Raw genomic sequence first — 17359 nt, forward strand, 5'->3', positions numbered from 1 at the left:
TAGTTGACTGGCCAGGGCTGGGTGCTAGGTTGGACTGGCTGAGCTTGGAGCTCTCTTCCAACCTGGTTGATTCTATGATTCTGTGAAAACCTGTCCACTGCATCCATCTGGCTCAGAAGGGCAGAGGAATCATCAGAAAACGCAGAAAGGTGAAGCAAAAGGCTACAGCATCCTGCAGAACATCACTCAGCAGAGATAAGGAAAAAGTGGGCTCCGAAGTCAGTTTAGGGGAATAAAAACAAGCAGCAGGAGAGAAGCAGCTGTGCTCCTAAAGCTTGCCTCAGTGCCACACCCAAGGCAAGGCAGCAGAGGGTGCCCAGCGCCCCAGCCAGCTCCCAGGGCAGCTCTGGGCCTGCGTGGCTGGAATGACAAGCTCCTGTGTTCACGACTCTGTCTGGTTACTGCCACGCTGAGAAATGTGTCTCAAGTGAGGCAATCAAGCTGTCTCTCAAGCAGAGACAGAAGGAAGCTCTCTTCCCCTCAGGGAAAATGACACGCAGCTCTCCAGCGTGTACAGCGCTGGGAAATTGATGCTTTGGAGGGGCTGCATTCTTCTGTTGTGATTCCCTCCTGCCTAAAGTCCATAGTTTATAGGTTCCTGAGACCACCACCGTATGGAGAGCCACATAAAGCAAGGTCTTCTTCATGCAAAGCCCTGCATCTGGGTTGAGGCAATCCCAAGCACCAATATAGGCTGGACAGTGACTGGCTTGAGAGCAGCCTTTAAGGAGAGGGACCTGGGGGTGCTGGTGGACCAGAAGCTCAATCTGAGCTGTCAGTGTGCTTTGGCAGCCCAGAGAGTAACCAGAGCCTGGGCTGCAGCCAGAGAAGTGTGGGCAGCAGGGAGAGGGAAGTCATTCTTCCCCTACACTCTGCACTGGTGAGACCTCACCTGGAGTACTGCATCCAGTTCTGGAGCCACTGGTACAAGTGGGATGTGAATGTGCTGGAAGGTGTCTAGAGAAGGGCCAAAAGGATGCTGAGAAGGCTGGAGCACCTCTGCTATGAAGAGAGACTGAGACAGTTGAGGCTTGTTCAGGCTGGAGAGGAGAAGCTCCCAGGTGACCTTATTGTGGCCTTCCAGTATCTTAAAGGGGCCTACAAGAAAGCTGGGGAGAGACTTTTTAGGCTGTCAGGTAGTGATAGGCCTGGGGGAAATGGAACAAAGCTGGAAATGGGGAGATTCAGCCTGGATGTTAGGAAGAAGATCTTCAGCATGAGGGTGGTGAGAGCCTGGAAGGGGTTGCTCAGGGAGGTGGTGGAAGCCTCATCCATGGAGGTGTTTAAGGCCAGGCTGGATGAGGCTCTGGCCAGCCTGATGTAGTGTGAGGTGTCCCTGCCCATGGCAGGGGGTGTTGGCACTGTCTGATCCTTGCAGTCCCTTCCAACCCTGTCTGATTCTGTATCCCCTTCCTAAAATAAGTCTTGTATGGAGAGCAGCACAGCAGTGTGCCTGGCATCCCACACCTCCTGCCTGGAACAGAGAGCAGAGCAGAGCTCAGCCCTTTGGAGCCTGCTCTCCTCGTGCTGCTCCAAGCTGCAAGGCTGAGCCAGCTGCCCTGTGGAAAGTCTCTTCCATACAAAAATAGCTGAAGCCCTCCCACAGCAGCCATGGACCCTGGCCAAAGCCAGCTGGACACACAGCTGGAAAGTGCTACACCCTTCCTATGACCTGCTGAGCCACAGGCCCTGCAGGCTTCTCACTGATAGCACACCACCATCCTCCTCTGTGCTTCTGCCTTTATCTCTTTGAGTTCTAAATGTGGAGCAGTGTCTTATGTTAAAAATGTCTGGAGCACATCACTTTCATTTTAGCCAAGCCAGCATCCTGCTTTTGATGGTAACCAGCTGCAGATGCCCAGAAAGACCACGAGGATGGTGTCAACATACACCTGACCTCATTCTGGTGATCTGTGTCTCAGGAGCTTTCTAAGCTAGATTTGGTGTCATACTCATTTTTTTTCTGCTATAAAATTGTCCAACTGCTTTTTCTTCCATTTGTAGACTTTTAGCATCCTACAGTGAGGAGTTCCACAGCGTCACCTTGTGGCAGGGCACTCCCAACTCCTTGCCCCACCAGAGGTTTGAATCCATACCATTACACACCTCCAAGGAGAAGAAATTACAGGACACATTACACTTAATGGTCACAGATGTAATAGGGTTCAAACAAGTTCCTCTGCCTAAAGGTTGGAGCTGATAATCCTCGAGGTCCCTTCCAACTTGGTGATCTGTGATCTTTGCTAAAGCCAGGGCATGAAAATGGGCCATGTGGTGTCTGACCAAGCCACAGGCAAAAGTGTCAGCCCTCAAAAAAAAGGATACTCTTTCCTGCTCATTCAACATCATTTAGAGTCTTCAGCTGCCATCAGACTAAGAAAAGACAGTACCACTTTTCCAGATTGGCACAATTCTGTTCCAAGTTGTGCAAGGTTCAACTCCACCCAAATGCATCTTGTGAGGATGTATTTCCAACATCTGGAATATTGTACCCAGTTCTGTGCCCTCAGTTCAAGGAAGACCTCAGGGAACTGCTTGAAAGAGTCCAGCGCAGAGCCACAAAGATGCTGAAGGGAGTGGAACAGAGGATCTTTCCCTGTGAGGAAAGGCTGAGGGAGCTGAGGCTCTTCAGATTGGAGAAGAGAAGACTGAGAGGACCTCAGGCATGTTTATAAAGGTGTGATGGGCAGTGTCAGCAGGACAGAGCCAGTGATGTCCTCCTGTGCTCAGTGATGTTCAATGATAGGACAAGAGGCAATGGGTGCAAGCTGGGGCAGAGGAGGTTCTGTGTGAACTTAAAGGCAAAACATTTTCACTATAAGGGTGATTTCTGGAGCAAATCACTGGTTTCCTTCTATGGAGATATTCAAAGCCCACCTGGTTCTGTTCCTGTGCGACCTGCCTTAGGTGATCCTGCTCTGGCAAGGGGGTTGGATTGGAGGAGCTTTCCATGTCCCTTCTATCCCCTAACATTCTGTGCTTCTCTGATCACAGAATCAGAACGGACCCTCCAAGGGCACAGCACTGCCGTGGCTGTGTAAGAGCCTGTGGGACCAGCTGGAGCTCCGAGCTGCAGAAGAAGTCCCTGACCAAGCGAGGGAGGAGGAGGAAACCTCAGGTCTGCAACCTGCCCAACGGCTCGGGGAGCAGCGGGGGACAGCCTGTCGCACGCTGCCCTCTAGCGGCCACTCTGCGTACTGCAGGCGGCCGCAGAACAACTCGGAGCGCTCTTGAGCGAACTAAAGCCGGCTGGCAATCAATCTGCTTTAACCCGAGTGCAGAGTCGAGGAAAGCAGTAATTAGCACTGCTTTGGCAAAAATAAACAAGCTGCTGTAGGCACCGAGCCGGTCATAGAATCATAGAATCAACCAGGTTGGAAGAGATCTCCAAGCTTGGCCAGCCCTACCTAGCACCCAGCCCTATCCACTCAACCAGGCCATGGCACTAAGTGCCTCATTCAGTTTTGTCTTGAACACTTCCAGGCACAGTGACTCCATCACCTCCCTGGGCAGCCCATTCCAATGCCAATCACTCTCTCTGACAACAACTTCCTCCTAACATCCAGCCTAGACCTGCCCTGGCACAGCTTGAGACTGTGTCCCCTTGTTCTGTTGCTGGCTGCCTGGCAGCAGAGCCCAACCCCACCTGGCTACAGCCTCCCTTCGGGTAGTTGTAGACAGCAATGAGGTCACCCCTGAGTCTCCTCCTCTCCAGGCTGCACACCCCCAGCTCCCTCAGCCTCTCCTCATAGGGTTTGTGCTGCAGGCCCCTCACCAGCTTTGTCGCCCTTCTCTGGACACCTTCCAGCACCTCAACATCTCTCTTGAATTGAGGGGCCCAGAACTGGACACAGCACTCAAGTTGTGGCCTCACCAGTGCTGAGTACAGGAGCAGAATAACCTTCCTTGTCCTACTGGCCACACTGTTCCTGGTGCAGCCCAGGATGCCATTGGCTCTCCTGCCCACCTGGGCACACTGCTGGCTCATCTTCAGCTACTATCTATCAGTACCCCCAGGTCCCTCTCCTCCTGGCTGCTCTCAGCCACTCAGTCCCCAGCCTGTAGTGCTGCTTGGGGTTGTTGTGGCCAAAGTGGCAGAACCCTGCACTTGGCCTTGTTAAATCTCATCCCATTGGCCTCTGCCCACCCATCCAGCCTGTCCAGGTCCCTCTGCAGGGCCCTCCTACCTTCCAACAGATCAACACCTGCTGCTAGCTTGGTGTCATCTTCAAACAAGGACATGTGCAGAAAGTGCTGGGTCTGGGTCTTACTGCTGTGCACCCATCAGAGAGCCTGGGCAGACCCCAGTTCCTGGGGATGGCAGCTCTCTGGATTTCATTTCACACTCTGGACATACCTCCCCTGGCAAGGTTATGACCAGAGCTAGCTGGTATGCCCTGTCACAGTGATATTTAAGACCTAACAGCTGGGCTGAAACTCATCTCACAGTAGAAAAGGCAATAGAAGGGAACAAACTTTACAACTACAAAACTGTTAACTATGAAGAGAGTTTGAAACTTTAAAATCCCTGTCATAAACCCCCTCTAAAAGTGATGCTTATACAAGAGGCACTCAAGGTGAAACAAGAAGCATTTTCCTGCTTGTGAGTATCAGCATTTTTGTCATAGAATCATAGAATCAGCCAGGTTGGAAGAGACCTCCAAGCTCAGCCAGTCCAACCTAGCACCCAGCCCTATCCAGTCAACCAGACCATGGCACTAAGTGCCTCAGCCAGGCTTTGCTTCAACACCTCCAGGGATGGTGACTCCACCACCTCCCTGGGCAGCCCATTCCAATGCCAATCACTCTCTCTGTGAAGAACTTCCTCCTAACTGCTGATACATTAGCATATTTCATTTGAATACAAGCCCAGTTCTCCTTACTTGTGTCAATGAAGACAGCATCCACGTAGATTTTGGTACAAAAGGAGCCCAAGATAAATCCACAGGCTGGTCCAAACACCAACATCGTAAACAGGATCCCTACAAGAGGAGAGAAAAGAGCAAATTAGTACTAGGCTCAGGTTATTCACTGCAAATTGTTTTGCTTGTCTTGTGGTTTGCAAGGTTGCTCTGCTGATGACAAACAGACAGGGATTATGTGCCCCTGGCAAATACTTGAGAGGTCAAAGAGCACCCCAAATGCTTTCTGTTTTTTCTCTGGAGGAAAAAGAATAGAGGGAGCTATGATAATGCTGAAGGGTTCCTGTTGAACTGACAACGTGGTGTGGACATAAGCTGTGCTTTAGTTGGCTGGCTGCTCTTAAAAGATGCCTTATTCAAAGGCCTGGAGAAGAGAAGGCTTCCAGGAGACCTTGGAGTGGCCTTCCAGTGTCTGAAGGGGGCCTACAGGAGGGCTGGGGAGGGACTATTGACAAGGTCTTGTAATGACAGGAGGAGGAGGAATGGGTTTGAACTGGCAGAGGGGAGATTGAAACTGGATGTTAGGAAGGAGTTGTTTGCAGTGAGGGTGGTGAGACACTGGCACAGGTTGCCCAGGGAGGTTGTGGAGCACAGAAGCACCCAATGTGATCAAAGATCACATTGGGTGCTTCTGTGCTCCACAACCTCCCTGGAGGTGTTCAGAACCAGGTTGGATGAGTACTTGAGCCACCTGTTCTAGTGGGAGGTGTCCCTGCCTATGGCAAGGGGTTGGAACTGGACGATCTCTGAGTTCCTCTCCAACCTAAACCATCCCTTGCTCCTATAAAGCAGAGCTGCCCCCTCCCTATGGGGACATCTCTCCTTTTGCCCCCTCCAGCTAAATGCCTGAGAGACAGGGCTGTTTTCAGAAAGCAGGGGCCAGAAAAGCTATGGAAATGCAGCACTGCCAGTAGAAAAAGTAGAAGCACTCCACCAAATCTGTGAAGCCCTTCTCCATGTTACATCCATGCTGCAAACGTTCCCCAAGGCACTCACTTCTTCCAGCCCCTCACAGCTGCTCGCTGCTCCTGCACAACCTGCCTGAAATTGCCAAAGCACTGCTAGGCAAAGAGCTATGATGAGTAAATTACTTATTTGCTTCAATACAGTGTTTAGAAGTATTTATTCTCACTCCCATTTTGGCCCTGAAACAGGAATGCTACAGGAACACTGCCAGCTCTCAATTATCCGGGGCGGAAAGGCAGGGGGACACAAGGATAATCCAGACAAAGGAGCAGCAAAGACAACACAAAACATTTGTAAATCAGACAATAGGAACATATTTGCTACCTTCGTGTTTGGGATAGAAAAAACAAGTGCCTAAGGGCTCTTGGAAGTGGCTTTCTGAAGGGAAGCAAGGGTAAATCTCTCTGGCATGGAGCGGAGCCAGACCTGCTCCTTCATAGAATCATAGAATCAACCAGGTTGGAAGAGACCTCCAAGATCATCCAGGCCAACCTAGCACCCAGCCCTGTCCAATCAACCAGACCATGGCACTAAGTGCCTCAGACAGGCTTTTCTTGAACACCCGAGGGACGGTGTCTCCACCACCTCCCTGGGCAGCCCATTCCAATACCAACAACTCTCTCCTATCTCTGCCAACAACTTCCTCCTAACATCCAGCCTAGACCTGCCCTGGCACAACTTGAGACTGTGTCCCCTTCTTCTGTTGCTGCTTGCCTGGCAGAAGAGACCAATCCCACCTGGCTACAGCCTCCCTTCAGGTATTTGTAGACAGCAATGAGGTCTGCCCTGAGCCTCCTCTGCTGCAGGCTGCACACCCCCAGCTCCCTCAGCCTCTCCTCACAGGGCTCTGCTCCAGGCCCCTCACCAGCTTTGTCACTCTTCTCTGGACACCTTCCAGCACCTCAACATCTCTCTTGAATTGAGGGGCCCAGAACTGGACACAGCACTCAAGGTGTTGCCTGACCAGTGCTGAGTACAGGGGCAGAAGAACCTCCCTTGTCCTGCTGCCCACACTGCTCCTGATGCAGGCCAGGATGCCATTGGCTCTGCTGCCCACCTGGGCACACTGCTGCCTCATCTTCAGCCTACTATCTATCAGTACCCCCAGGTCCCTTTCTTCCTGGCTGCTCTCAGCCACTCTGGCCCCAGCCTGTAGTGCTGCCTGGGGTTGTTGTGGCCAAAGTGCAGAACCCTGCACTTGGCCTTGTTCAATCTCTTCCTGTTGGCCTCTGCCCACCCATCCAGCCTGTCCAGGTCCCTCTGCAGGGCTCTTCATATTGTGGCTGAGGGACCTGTGGGCTTGAAGTGGGCAGCTCCTCAGGGCTCGTGGCCAGTAATGTGCCAGCCTGTCCTGATACCAGGCTTGGTGTTGCTGCACTTCAAAAGGAGCTTACTCACTTCTGAGTGTGGTTACACATCTCTCCAGTGGTGCTGTCTAGCATCTTAAAGCAGTCTTTATGCACACCATCACAGCTACCAAGTTCATTAGCTGGGAACCTCTAATTCCAAAAGTTCTCTCTCTGTGCATTTCTCAGGAGCTGGAAAAACAACCAGAACTGCAAAATACTCCCAGGAGACCACCAGGCCTATGCAAGGTGAGGTGCACCTGCTGATGACAGCTTGGCCAAGCAGAATAAACTGGTATGGGCAGAAAGAACTCCACCTTCATTGTTAAAACGCAGAGCACAAACTAATTCCCTCTTATCCCACGGCAAACCACCACCTCAGAAGCAGCCATGGCCTCAGCTATCATGAAATCCTGGTGCCTGCAAGGTGGGAGCTGTTATCTGCTCTGCAGTGTTCTCACTAGAGGGCAATGTGGGATAGAGCATCCCCTGAGCAGGGAACTGGGTACCGAAGATCTGGCAAGATACTAAATTCGTTTTCACCTCCAGGCTGGCTTAAGGAGCCCTCATCTTAACTGTATTTTTTCTTTTTGTATATGGTTTGTCCCAAAACCAAGAGAAGAGCTGGCTGATCCCATGCCCTTTTTGTTATCCCGGTTTGAGGCTCCAACAAAATCTCAGTGTGGCTGTAATCCTGTTTTACACTTGATCTGACAAACCACAGCATTAACCAACTTGGAAGAGACCTCTAAGATCATCGAGTCCAACCTATCACCCAACCCTTCTAATTAACTAACCCATGGCACTAAGTGCCTCATCCAGCCTCCTTTTAAACACCTCCAGGGATGGGGACTCCACCACCTCCCAGGGCAGCCCATTCCAAAGCAAATCACTGTTGCTGTGTAGAACTTCTTCCTAACATCCAGCCTAAGCCTGCCCTGGCACAACTTGAAGCTGTGTCTTCTTGTTCTCTCACTGGGTGCCTGGCAGATGAGACCAACCCCACCTGCTACAACCTCCTTTCAAGTAGCTGTAGAGAGCAATGAGGTCTGCCCTGAGCAGAGGGATGATTTGAACACTTTGGTAACTCACAAGCACTTTTCAGTTTGAGACATTTTAAAGCACAATTACATTTTCTCTTGAGAAAACAGCTAATCAGTTGCAGCTTTATTCTCTTCACCACTCTCCTTGCCCCCCTCAAAAGGCAGGGAAATAAAACAAAAGGAGAAGCAAGCCAGGCTGGACTGCAAAATCAGAAATATTTTCCTCCTCCCTCCTTTTCAAATGGAACAATTTGCTAAACCCTGTTTTGTCCTGCCAATTAAGAGACATTTTCCAGAGGCTGAGGAAAGAATGGAGACAGAAGGGAGTATTAGATCTGACATCTTGTGATGTGATTTTATCACTAGTAATGCCTGGGACTGATAATGCAGTTTTCCATTAGGGTTAAAGAAGCAGCAGCAGCAGCAGCAGCAGGGACCTGTGGAGAGACTGTGGCACAAAGATGCTCTGTCACTCATGCAAAATGCACAAGAACCAAGCTGCAAAGCCAAGGATAAAGCATGACAACATTGCAATAAGAAAGAGCTACCCCAGGTTGATTCCCAGCAGCAACAGCATCCCAAAACACGAGTGAAGTGGTGTTGCTTGCAGTGAGGGAAGCATCAATGCCATCTACCAAGTTAACAGGGGACAGTTTACTCCCAGCAGAATCCCTCCTGGCTAGAAATGAGACATGGAGGGAGATGCAGCAAGGTTTGCCAGCCTCACCAAGGTGCAGCAAGGAAGCATCTCAGGTACAGCTCCCTGAGGAATAAGAGCAGGTTCAGCATACAGCCACAGGATGCAGACAAAGCCAACACATGCAGCTAAACAGCACTAAGTTGCTTTGCTCCAAAGCCTCAGCAGAAGCCAAGGACACAATTTTGCAGACCTGCCAACAAGCACCACCAGGTGAAGGTGAGGTAGGTAGGTGAGACAGGAGGAGGAAAAGCAGCAGCATCTCTCAAGCAGGCAAACATACAGGGCTAGCCAGGCAGCAGCCATTCCTCTTCTTCATCTGAACCTCCCAGTCCCTTCTGATAAGACATTTCCTATCTCTGTCCTCTTCTATCCACAGGCTTCACTTTTTTCCATGGAACCTTGAAACAAAATGGTCAGCAGTCTGGGGTTTGTTTTGTTTTATAAAGGCATTAATGCACTTTGTAAGGGGATTTAATGGATGGTGCTAGGGATGCCAGAATTACCTTTTAATGAGGAGAAAGGAGGGGAAAAAATCATGTTAAGCTGTCACTGCCTTCTCTCTCACATTCCTCCTAAGTCCTGACACAAGGCACTACAGCATCTGCCATTTGTTTTGCCCAGTAACAGCCTATGCAAATGTGTAACAGCAGGATAGGTATTTCTGACTTAATCCACACAGTGCTTAGATACAAGCAAAGGTCTGCCTCAGTCAAGCTCTCTGACACCAAAGGAACTGGCCCAGGAACACAGGAGGTGGTGCTGAACAAGACTTTATCTCCAAAGACCTCAAAGGCTTCTGTCCTTGACAGCAAACTGGTCCAAACATCAAATCTCCCAGGGAAGAGTCAGTGCTGCCTCCAGATTATGAGCACAGGGAGGTGATTGTCCCCTTGGACTCGGCTTTGGTGAGGCCATACCTTGAGTGTTGTGTTCAGCTTTGGGCTCTGCAAGACAAGAGAGATGTGGAGGTGCTGGAGTGGGTCCTGAGGAGGGAAACGAAGCTGGGGAAGGGCCTGGAGAATAAATCTCATGGGGAGTGACTGAGGGAGCTGGGGATGGGTAGTGTGAGGAAGAGGAGGCTGAGGGCAGACCTCATTGCTGTCTGCAACTACTGAAGGGACATTGTGCAGAGGCTGCTGCTGGGCTCTGCTCACAGGGAATTGGAAACAGAACAAGGGGGAAGGGCCTCAAGCTGAGGCTGAGGTTTAGATTGGGCTTTAGGACAACGTTTTTGACAGAGAGACTAGTCAGGGAGTGGAACGAGCTGCCCAGGCAGGTAGCAGAGTCAGCCAGCCTGGATGTGTTTAAGGGTGGTTTGGCTGTGGTGCTTAGGGCTATGGTTTGAGGTGACTCTTGCAGAGTAGGGTTCTAGGTTGGAATTGGTGCTCCTGAGGGGCTTTGCCAGCCTGCATGGTGCTGTTTGACTCTGTGGAGTGCAAAGTGATGTCTGCCAGAGATGCCAGGGACCAGGCAGCCCAGGGAGCCTCACACAAGGCATGCACTGGGCACAAAGAGGAAGGCTGAGCACACCACTCAGCACCGTGGCCCTGGGGATGCTGCTGCAGACGTGGGGCAGAAACTTGCTTGGGGACACCCCCCCCCAGCCCTCTGACTGCTGCAGGAGCAAACTCTTTCTAACAGCACAAGGGGGACTGGCTTTGCAAAGCAGGAGATAATCTCCAAACCCTGCTTGTCCCACATTCCCTGCCGCGTGGAGGATGGGGCAGGCCGATGCCAAGGGATTACTGGGAGAGCGTAATTTGTGTGCTGTGCAACCTGCCCTTAAAGAGACATCACCCCAGCAGAGCCTGCAAGGCTCAAAGGTGCACCAGTACAGACTGGAGATGCTGTGTTTTCCTGCATGGAAGGTACTGGCCCTGAAGGGCTTGGGATCAAAGGTTCTGCAGCTGCCGGCGGTGGCCAGAGCCCATCACTTGTGTGCCCAGGTGGCCAAGAGAGCCAGTGGCATCCTGGCCTGCATCAGGAATGGTGTGGTCAGCAGGGGCAGGGAGGTCATTCTGCCCCTGTACTCTGCACTGGTTAGACCACACCTTGAGTGCTGTGTTCAGTTCTGGGCCCCCCAATTTAGGAGGGACATTGAGATGCTTGAGCGTGTCCAGAGAAGGGCGACGAGGCTGGGGAGAGGCCTTGAGCACAGCCCTACGAGGAGAGGCTGAGGGAGCTGGGATTGGTTAGCCTGGAGAAGAGGAGGCTCAGGGGAGACCTTATTGCTGTCTACAACTACCTGAGGGGAGGTTGTGGCCAGGAGGAGGTTGCTCTCTTCTCTCAGATGGCCAGCACCAGAACAAGAGGAGACAGCCTCAAGCTATGCCAGGGGAGATTTAGGCTGGAGGTGAGGAGAAAGTTCTTCCCTGAGAGAGTCATTGGACACTGGAATGGGCTGCCCGGGGAGGTGGTGGAGTCGCCGTCCCTGGAGCTGTTCAAGGCAGGACTGGACGTGGCACTTGGTGCCATGGTCTGGCCTTGAGCTCTGTGCTAAAGGGTTGGACTTGATGATCTGTGAGGTCTCTTCCAATCCTAATAATACTGTGATACTGTGATACTTCAGTACTTACTCTCTGGTTTCTCTCAGCTGGTGTAACCTCAGAACTGCACAAGGCCAGAGGAAGGTTGCCTCCCACCAGATGGCTTCTCCCTGCAGCAAAACTCACCAGAGCCACCCAGCACTGCCTGTCCTCCCCAGCAGACAGCGTGCCCATGAGCCTCTCCGCTGCCACAGGGATGCCCACATGCCTGCAGAGCCCAGAAACAGCACTCAGCTCCCAGTCTCTAGTCCTCTGCTTTCCTGGAGACAGTTTTCCTCACCTACCATGCAAAGACATCACCTTTCCTGCTGCTGGACTCCCTGTCTGCACAGCCAGCAGCCTGCCATCGCCTCCTGCTCCCTCCCTGTGCCTGCTTCTCTGTGCTGCTGCAACCCAGCGTAGGAAGCTGGAGTCGGTGGTGTTGGACCAATGGCATGTTTTGGTTTGTTTTCCTTCCTCACTGCAACCACTGAAGCGAAGGGAATGTTCCAACCATCCTGACAGATGCTTCCCAGTGCCTGCAGCTGTCGATTAATGAGGAGCAACTTTGGGATAATTTACTTTTACGTTGAGTCTTTGTTCTGATGGAGATCAAAGCAGTTCCAGCCCTGCTTTGGTATGAGATGAGGTGGGGAGGAGGGAAGTTGATTTCTTTCATTTCCATGGGACCCCCCATAGAGGGGTGCAGCATTTAATTGCCCTGCCTTTACCCAGTGAAATGAATTATTGCCTAGTTTGAAATGAGGCAGCCTTGGACATCTCCTGTCAGCTTCTTCCCTTCTACTGCTATCAAACCTTTCCATCGATTCACCAAATTGCTTTCAGCAGCCTCATAAAATCAGCTCCTGTTTCATAAAGGTTTACTTTAATGCAAGGACTCACCACTGTATGGAAATGCTGCAGAATGACTTATTTACCCCTGTGCTTAATAAGACTTAATGACTGTATCTAAAGCTGCTTGGAGGGTTTCATTTACTTAGCAAGAGGCAGGAGACAAAACATGCACCCATGCTATAGATAAACCAAACTCCTGATGTGCTTCCTTCAGAGCTGCTGAAAGAGCTCAGGGTGGTGGCCTGCTGGAAAAAGCCCTTCACAGCACAGTTCTTTGTTCTGGCCTACATTTAGCATTCATATGTTAATCCCTAAAGAGGTTACTAGGACCTGAAGGTAGGTTAGAAGGAGGTTTCTCCCCAGACTACCAGTGGCCCTTTAAACATTGGTTTCCATCACAATGCAGCATTTCTCTAAGGAAATGTCTGTTGACTTTGAGGTGAAACTTGACTCCTAGGAGCAGGTATTTTGCCTGGTGAACTGCTCCACTTTTTCAGTTAATCATAGAACCAACCAGGTTGGAAGAGAGCTCCAAGCTCATCCAGCCCAACCTAGCACCCAGCCCTGGCCAAGCAACCAGACCATGGCACTAAGTGCCCCAGCCAGGCTTGGCTTCAACACCTCCAGCCACAGCAACTCCATCACCTCCCTGGGCAGCCCATTCCAATGCCAATCACTCTCTCTGCCAACAACTTCTTCCTAGCGTCCATCCTAGACCTCCCCTGGCACTGGAATGGGCTGCCCGGGGAGGTGGTGCAGTCGCCATCCCTGGAGCTGTTCAAGGCAGGATTGGACATGGCACTTGGTGCCATGGTCTAGCCTTGAGCTCTGTGATAAAGGGTTGGACTTGATGATCAGTGAGGTCTCTTCCAACCCTGATGATCCTGTAATACTGTGTGATACAACTTGAGACCATGTCCCTTTGTTCTGTTGCTTTACACTGGTTTTACACTGGTTTTATCAGGAACCCCCTGGCCCCAGCACCATTGAGCCTGTGTTTGAAAGGATCAACATTATACCAACAACTGACAGTTCCAGGGGATCCTGAGGCACATGAATGATGATCTTTGCCAAGTGGCACAGAAAGCAACAGGACTTTTACACTGTGAGCTGAAGCACTCAGATTTCCAGTCCCATAATGACTGGGTGAACTTCTGACAGCTCAGAACTGCACCCACAAGCTTTCTTGTGCCCTGATTATGACAAGCAAAGGGAAAATCCCAAGCAAAGAAAAAGTCCCAAGCAAAAAAAAAACAAGTCCCAAGCAAAAAAAAAAAAAGCCAAGAAAAAAAAGCCAAGAGAAAAGATTCCAAGCAAAAAAATGCCAAGCAAAAAGTAATGCCAAGCAAAAAAATCCCAAGCAAATAAAAATGCCAAGGAAAAAAAGTCCCAAGCAAAACAAAATGCCAAGCAAAAAAATAAACCCAAGCAAAAAAAAAAATGCCAAGCAAAAAAAACAGCCAAGCAAAAACTAATCCCAAGGAAAAAAATTTCCAAGCAAAAAAAAAAAATGCTAAGCAAAAAAAGTCCCAAGCAAGAAAAGTCCCAAGCAAAATAAAATGCCAAGTAAAAAAAGTGCCAAGCAAAACATAATGCCAAGCAAAAAAACAGCCAAACAAAACAAAAATGCCAAGCAAAAAATAATCCCAAGCAAAAAATAATCCCAAGCAAAAAAATATGCCAAGCAAAAAAGAATCCCAAGCAAAAAAGAATCCCAAGCAAAAGCATCCCAAGCACAAAAAAATGCCAAGCAAAAAAGTCTCAAGCAAAAAAAAGCCAAACAAAAAAAAATGCCAAGCAGAAAATAAACCCAAGCAAAAAATAATCCCAAGAAAAAAAAAGCCAAGCAGAAAATAATCCCAAATAAAAATAATCCCAAGACAAAAAAAAGCCAAGCAAAAAATGCCAAGCAAAAAAAAATGCCAAGAAAATAATCCCAAGTAAAAAATAATCCCAAGAAAAAAAAAAGCCAAGCAAAAAATAACCCTAAGCAAAAAAAATGCCAAGCAGAAAATAATCCCAAAACAAAAAAAATGCCAAGTAAAAAAAAGCCAAGCAAAAAATAATGCCAAGCAAAAAAAAAAGCCAAGAAGAAAATAATCCCAAGTAAAAAAAATCCCAAGTAAAAAAAAAGCCAAGCAAAAAATAACCCTAAGCAAAAAAATGCCAAGCAGAAAATAATCCCAAGACAAAAAAAATGCCAAGAAGAAAATAATCCCAAGTAAAAAATAATCCCAAGTAAAAAAAAAAGCCAAGCAAAAAATAACCCTAAGCAAAAAAATGCCAAGCAGAAAATAATCCCAAGACAAAACAAATGCCAAGAAGAAAATAATCCCAAGTAAAAAATAATCCCAAAACAAAAAAATGCCAAGAAGAAAATAATCCCAAGCAAAAAAAAATGCCAAGCAAAAACCTCCCAGTCCAAGTGCCCTGCCAGAGCAGGCTCTCTTATACAGGTGAGTTTTGAATATCTCCAGAGAGGGAGATTCCACACCCCACCTGGGCAGCCTGTTCCACTGTCCTGTCACCCTCAGGGTGAACTAATTCCTCCTCCATAGAACTCCTTTGCATCCCCCACAGTTCACCTTGTAGAGCTCACAGATTGGCCACTCCAGTGTCTGGGTTGGTTGGTTGCTTGCAAACGCAGTTGTGAGGGGCGTGGAGCTTCTGTGGTTGTGTGATTCATTTATCTGCGTGCCTGGTGGTGATCCTATTTCAGCAGCTGGGCTAAGTGCTGACCTAGAGGTCAAAACGAACAGAACTCCTGGCTGGGGTTTTTGCTTGGTTTGGGATTGCTTGGGTGAGGCTTTGGCTGGGTTTTTTTGGTTGGACTTCATTGCTTGGGATCCAGTTGCATCCAGTTCTGGAGCCCCTGGGACAAGAGGGATGTGGAGATGCTGGAGTGTGTCCAGAGCAGGGTCAGGAGGATGCTCAGAGGCTGCAGCAGCTCTGCTGTGAGAACAGACTGAAAGAGTTGGGGCTGTGCAGGCTGGAGAAGAGAAGGCTCCCAGGTGACCTTCTTGTGGCCTTCCAGGATCTGAGGGGGGCTACAACAAAGCTGAGGAGGGACTTTTTAGGCTGTCAGGGAATGACAGGACTGGGGGGAATGGAGCAAAGCTGGAGGTGGGGAGAGTCAGAGTGGAGGTGAGGAGGAAGTTGTTGAGCAGGAGAGTGGTGAGAGGCTGGAATGGGTTGCCCAGGGAGGGGGTTGAGGCCCCATGGCTGGAGGTGTTTAAGGCCAGGCTGGATGAGGCTGTGTGCAGCCTGCTCTAGGGTAATGTGTCCCTGGGCATGGCAGGGGGGTTGGAACTGGCTGCTCCTTGTGGTCCCTTCCAACCCTGACTGATTCTATGATTCCTTGAATATTTTTGCTCAAAATTTTTTTTTTCTTGGACATTTTTTTGCTTGGGACTTTTTTTGCTTGGGATTGTTTCTTGCTTGGCTTTACTTTTTGCTTGGGATTTTGTTTTTGCTCAGGACTTTTTTTGCTTTGGAGGTCACTTTCAGCCCCTGTGCTTCTGTGATAAGTCCTGTGGTTACTTCGATCTCATCAGTTGGCAAAGGGAGCAAACTGTTCCCCATTCCTGAATAGTCTTCCTCCCCAGCATCCTGGTATCCTTCCAGGCAGCAGTGGGATTGCTTGCTGCATTTCTCTCCTTCCTGATGGGAAGCTGGAGAAGAAATTTGCTTATGCTAATCAATCCCTGGCACCAGTCACACGAGACACTAATCCAGCAGCAATCTCCATCAGTCTCTGCATATTTAACTAAAGCAGTGAACACTCACAGAGGATTATGAACGTGGTGGTATTGTTGTAGCAGTGTTTTCCTACTTAGGCTGCAATCACTCTGATGCTCTGTCTTCTAATATTTGCATATGCTACACATACAAACAACCTGCAGAATCACATCAGTCCCTGGGCAAGCACCCTGGGCAGACACTTGGTGGTTTCCTAGCACTGTACAATGCTGACTCCATTAAGATCTACCAAAAGGCTTCTGATCACAGAATATATCTGCTTGGAAGAGACCTCCAAGATCATCCACTCCAACCTTTGACCCAGCACCAAAGGGTCAACACTAAACCACAGAACCATAGAATAGGTTGGAAGGGACCTTAAAGATCATCTAGTTCCAACCCCCTTCCATGGGCAAGGACACCTCCCACTAGACCAAGGCTGCTCAAGGCCCTGTGCAACCTGGCCATGAACACCTTGAACCATGTCCCTAAGCAGCAGGTCCTCAGGCAGCTTGAACAACCCTAGGGATGGTGATTTCACCACTGCCCTGAGCAGAGCATTCCAATGTTTGAGAACCCTTTCAGTGAAGAAGTATTTGTTACTATCCAGCCCAAAACTCCCCCAGTGCAGCTTGGAACCACCTCCTCTGGTCCTGTGGCTTGTCACCAAAGAGAAGAGGCTGCCCTCTCCTCACTCCAGTCTCCCTGCAGGGAGTTGTAGGAAGCAATGAGGTCTCCTCCTCAGCCTCTTCTTCTATAGTTTGAACACCCCCAGTTCCCTCAGGTGCTTCTTGCAGGCCAGGTGCTCCAGACCCTTCATAAGCCTCATTCATGGTGGTTATTTACATGAAGCAGCACCCTCAAAGATACTGCTTAACAGCCATAAAAGATAAGTCTTTCTTTTCAAAGGGTTTACAAGTAGTTTGGATGTGCACTGCAATGGTTTAGAGACTCAGGTTGGGTTAGGCAAACTCTTGAAAAAGAGTTTAGTAGCCCAGTTCCATCACTTGCTGCCAAAAGCAAAGCAAGAAACCCCAAATGCCCAAACTGCCACTTTGGTGTATCACAAAAAGCCACCTCTGAAATGTAAGGACATTTGCTTCACCTCCCCTGCTGGCTCACATCCCTGTCCCTGCAAGTTGCTTGTTATCACATCAGAAGAAGTCAAAATCAGTTTAAGGAGAAGGTGTAAGAACAAACCTAACTATAGAGTGTAAAAATGAAGGGCAGGTCACAACCAACCTGACCCCCCAAGCCATGGATC

At 49.6% G+C, this 17359-nt stretch overlaps 1 protein-coding gene across 1 annotated transcript in view; it reads right to left on the minus strand.

The window, feature by feature from the left end:
* SLCO3A1 (solute carrier organic anion transporter family member 3A1) overlaps positions 1–17359 on the minus strand; it is a 169407-nt gene that overhangs the window by 37543 nt on the left and 114505 nt on the right. Inside the window, exon 3 of the mRNA XM_064158056.1 lies at positions 4884–4982. Within this exon, the coding sequence (XP_064014126.1) occupies positions 4884–4982 (99 nt within the window). The remainder of the gene's footprint in view (positions 1–4883; positions 4983–17359) is intronic.

The sequence above is a fragment of the Pogoniulus pusillus genome, chromosome 17 (assembly GCF_015220805.1).
Source record: "Pogoniulus pusillus isolate bPogPus1 chromosome 17, bPogPus1.pri, whole genome shotgun sequence".
NCBI lineage: Eukaryota > Metazoa > Chordata > Aves > Piciformes > Lybiidae > Pogoniulus > Pogoniulus pusillus.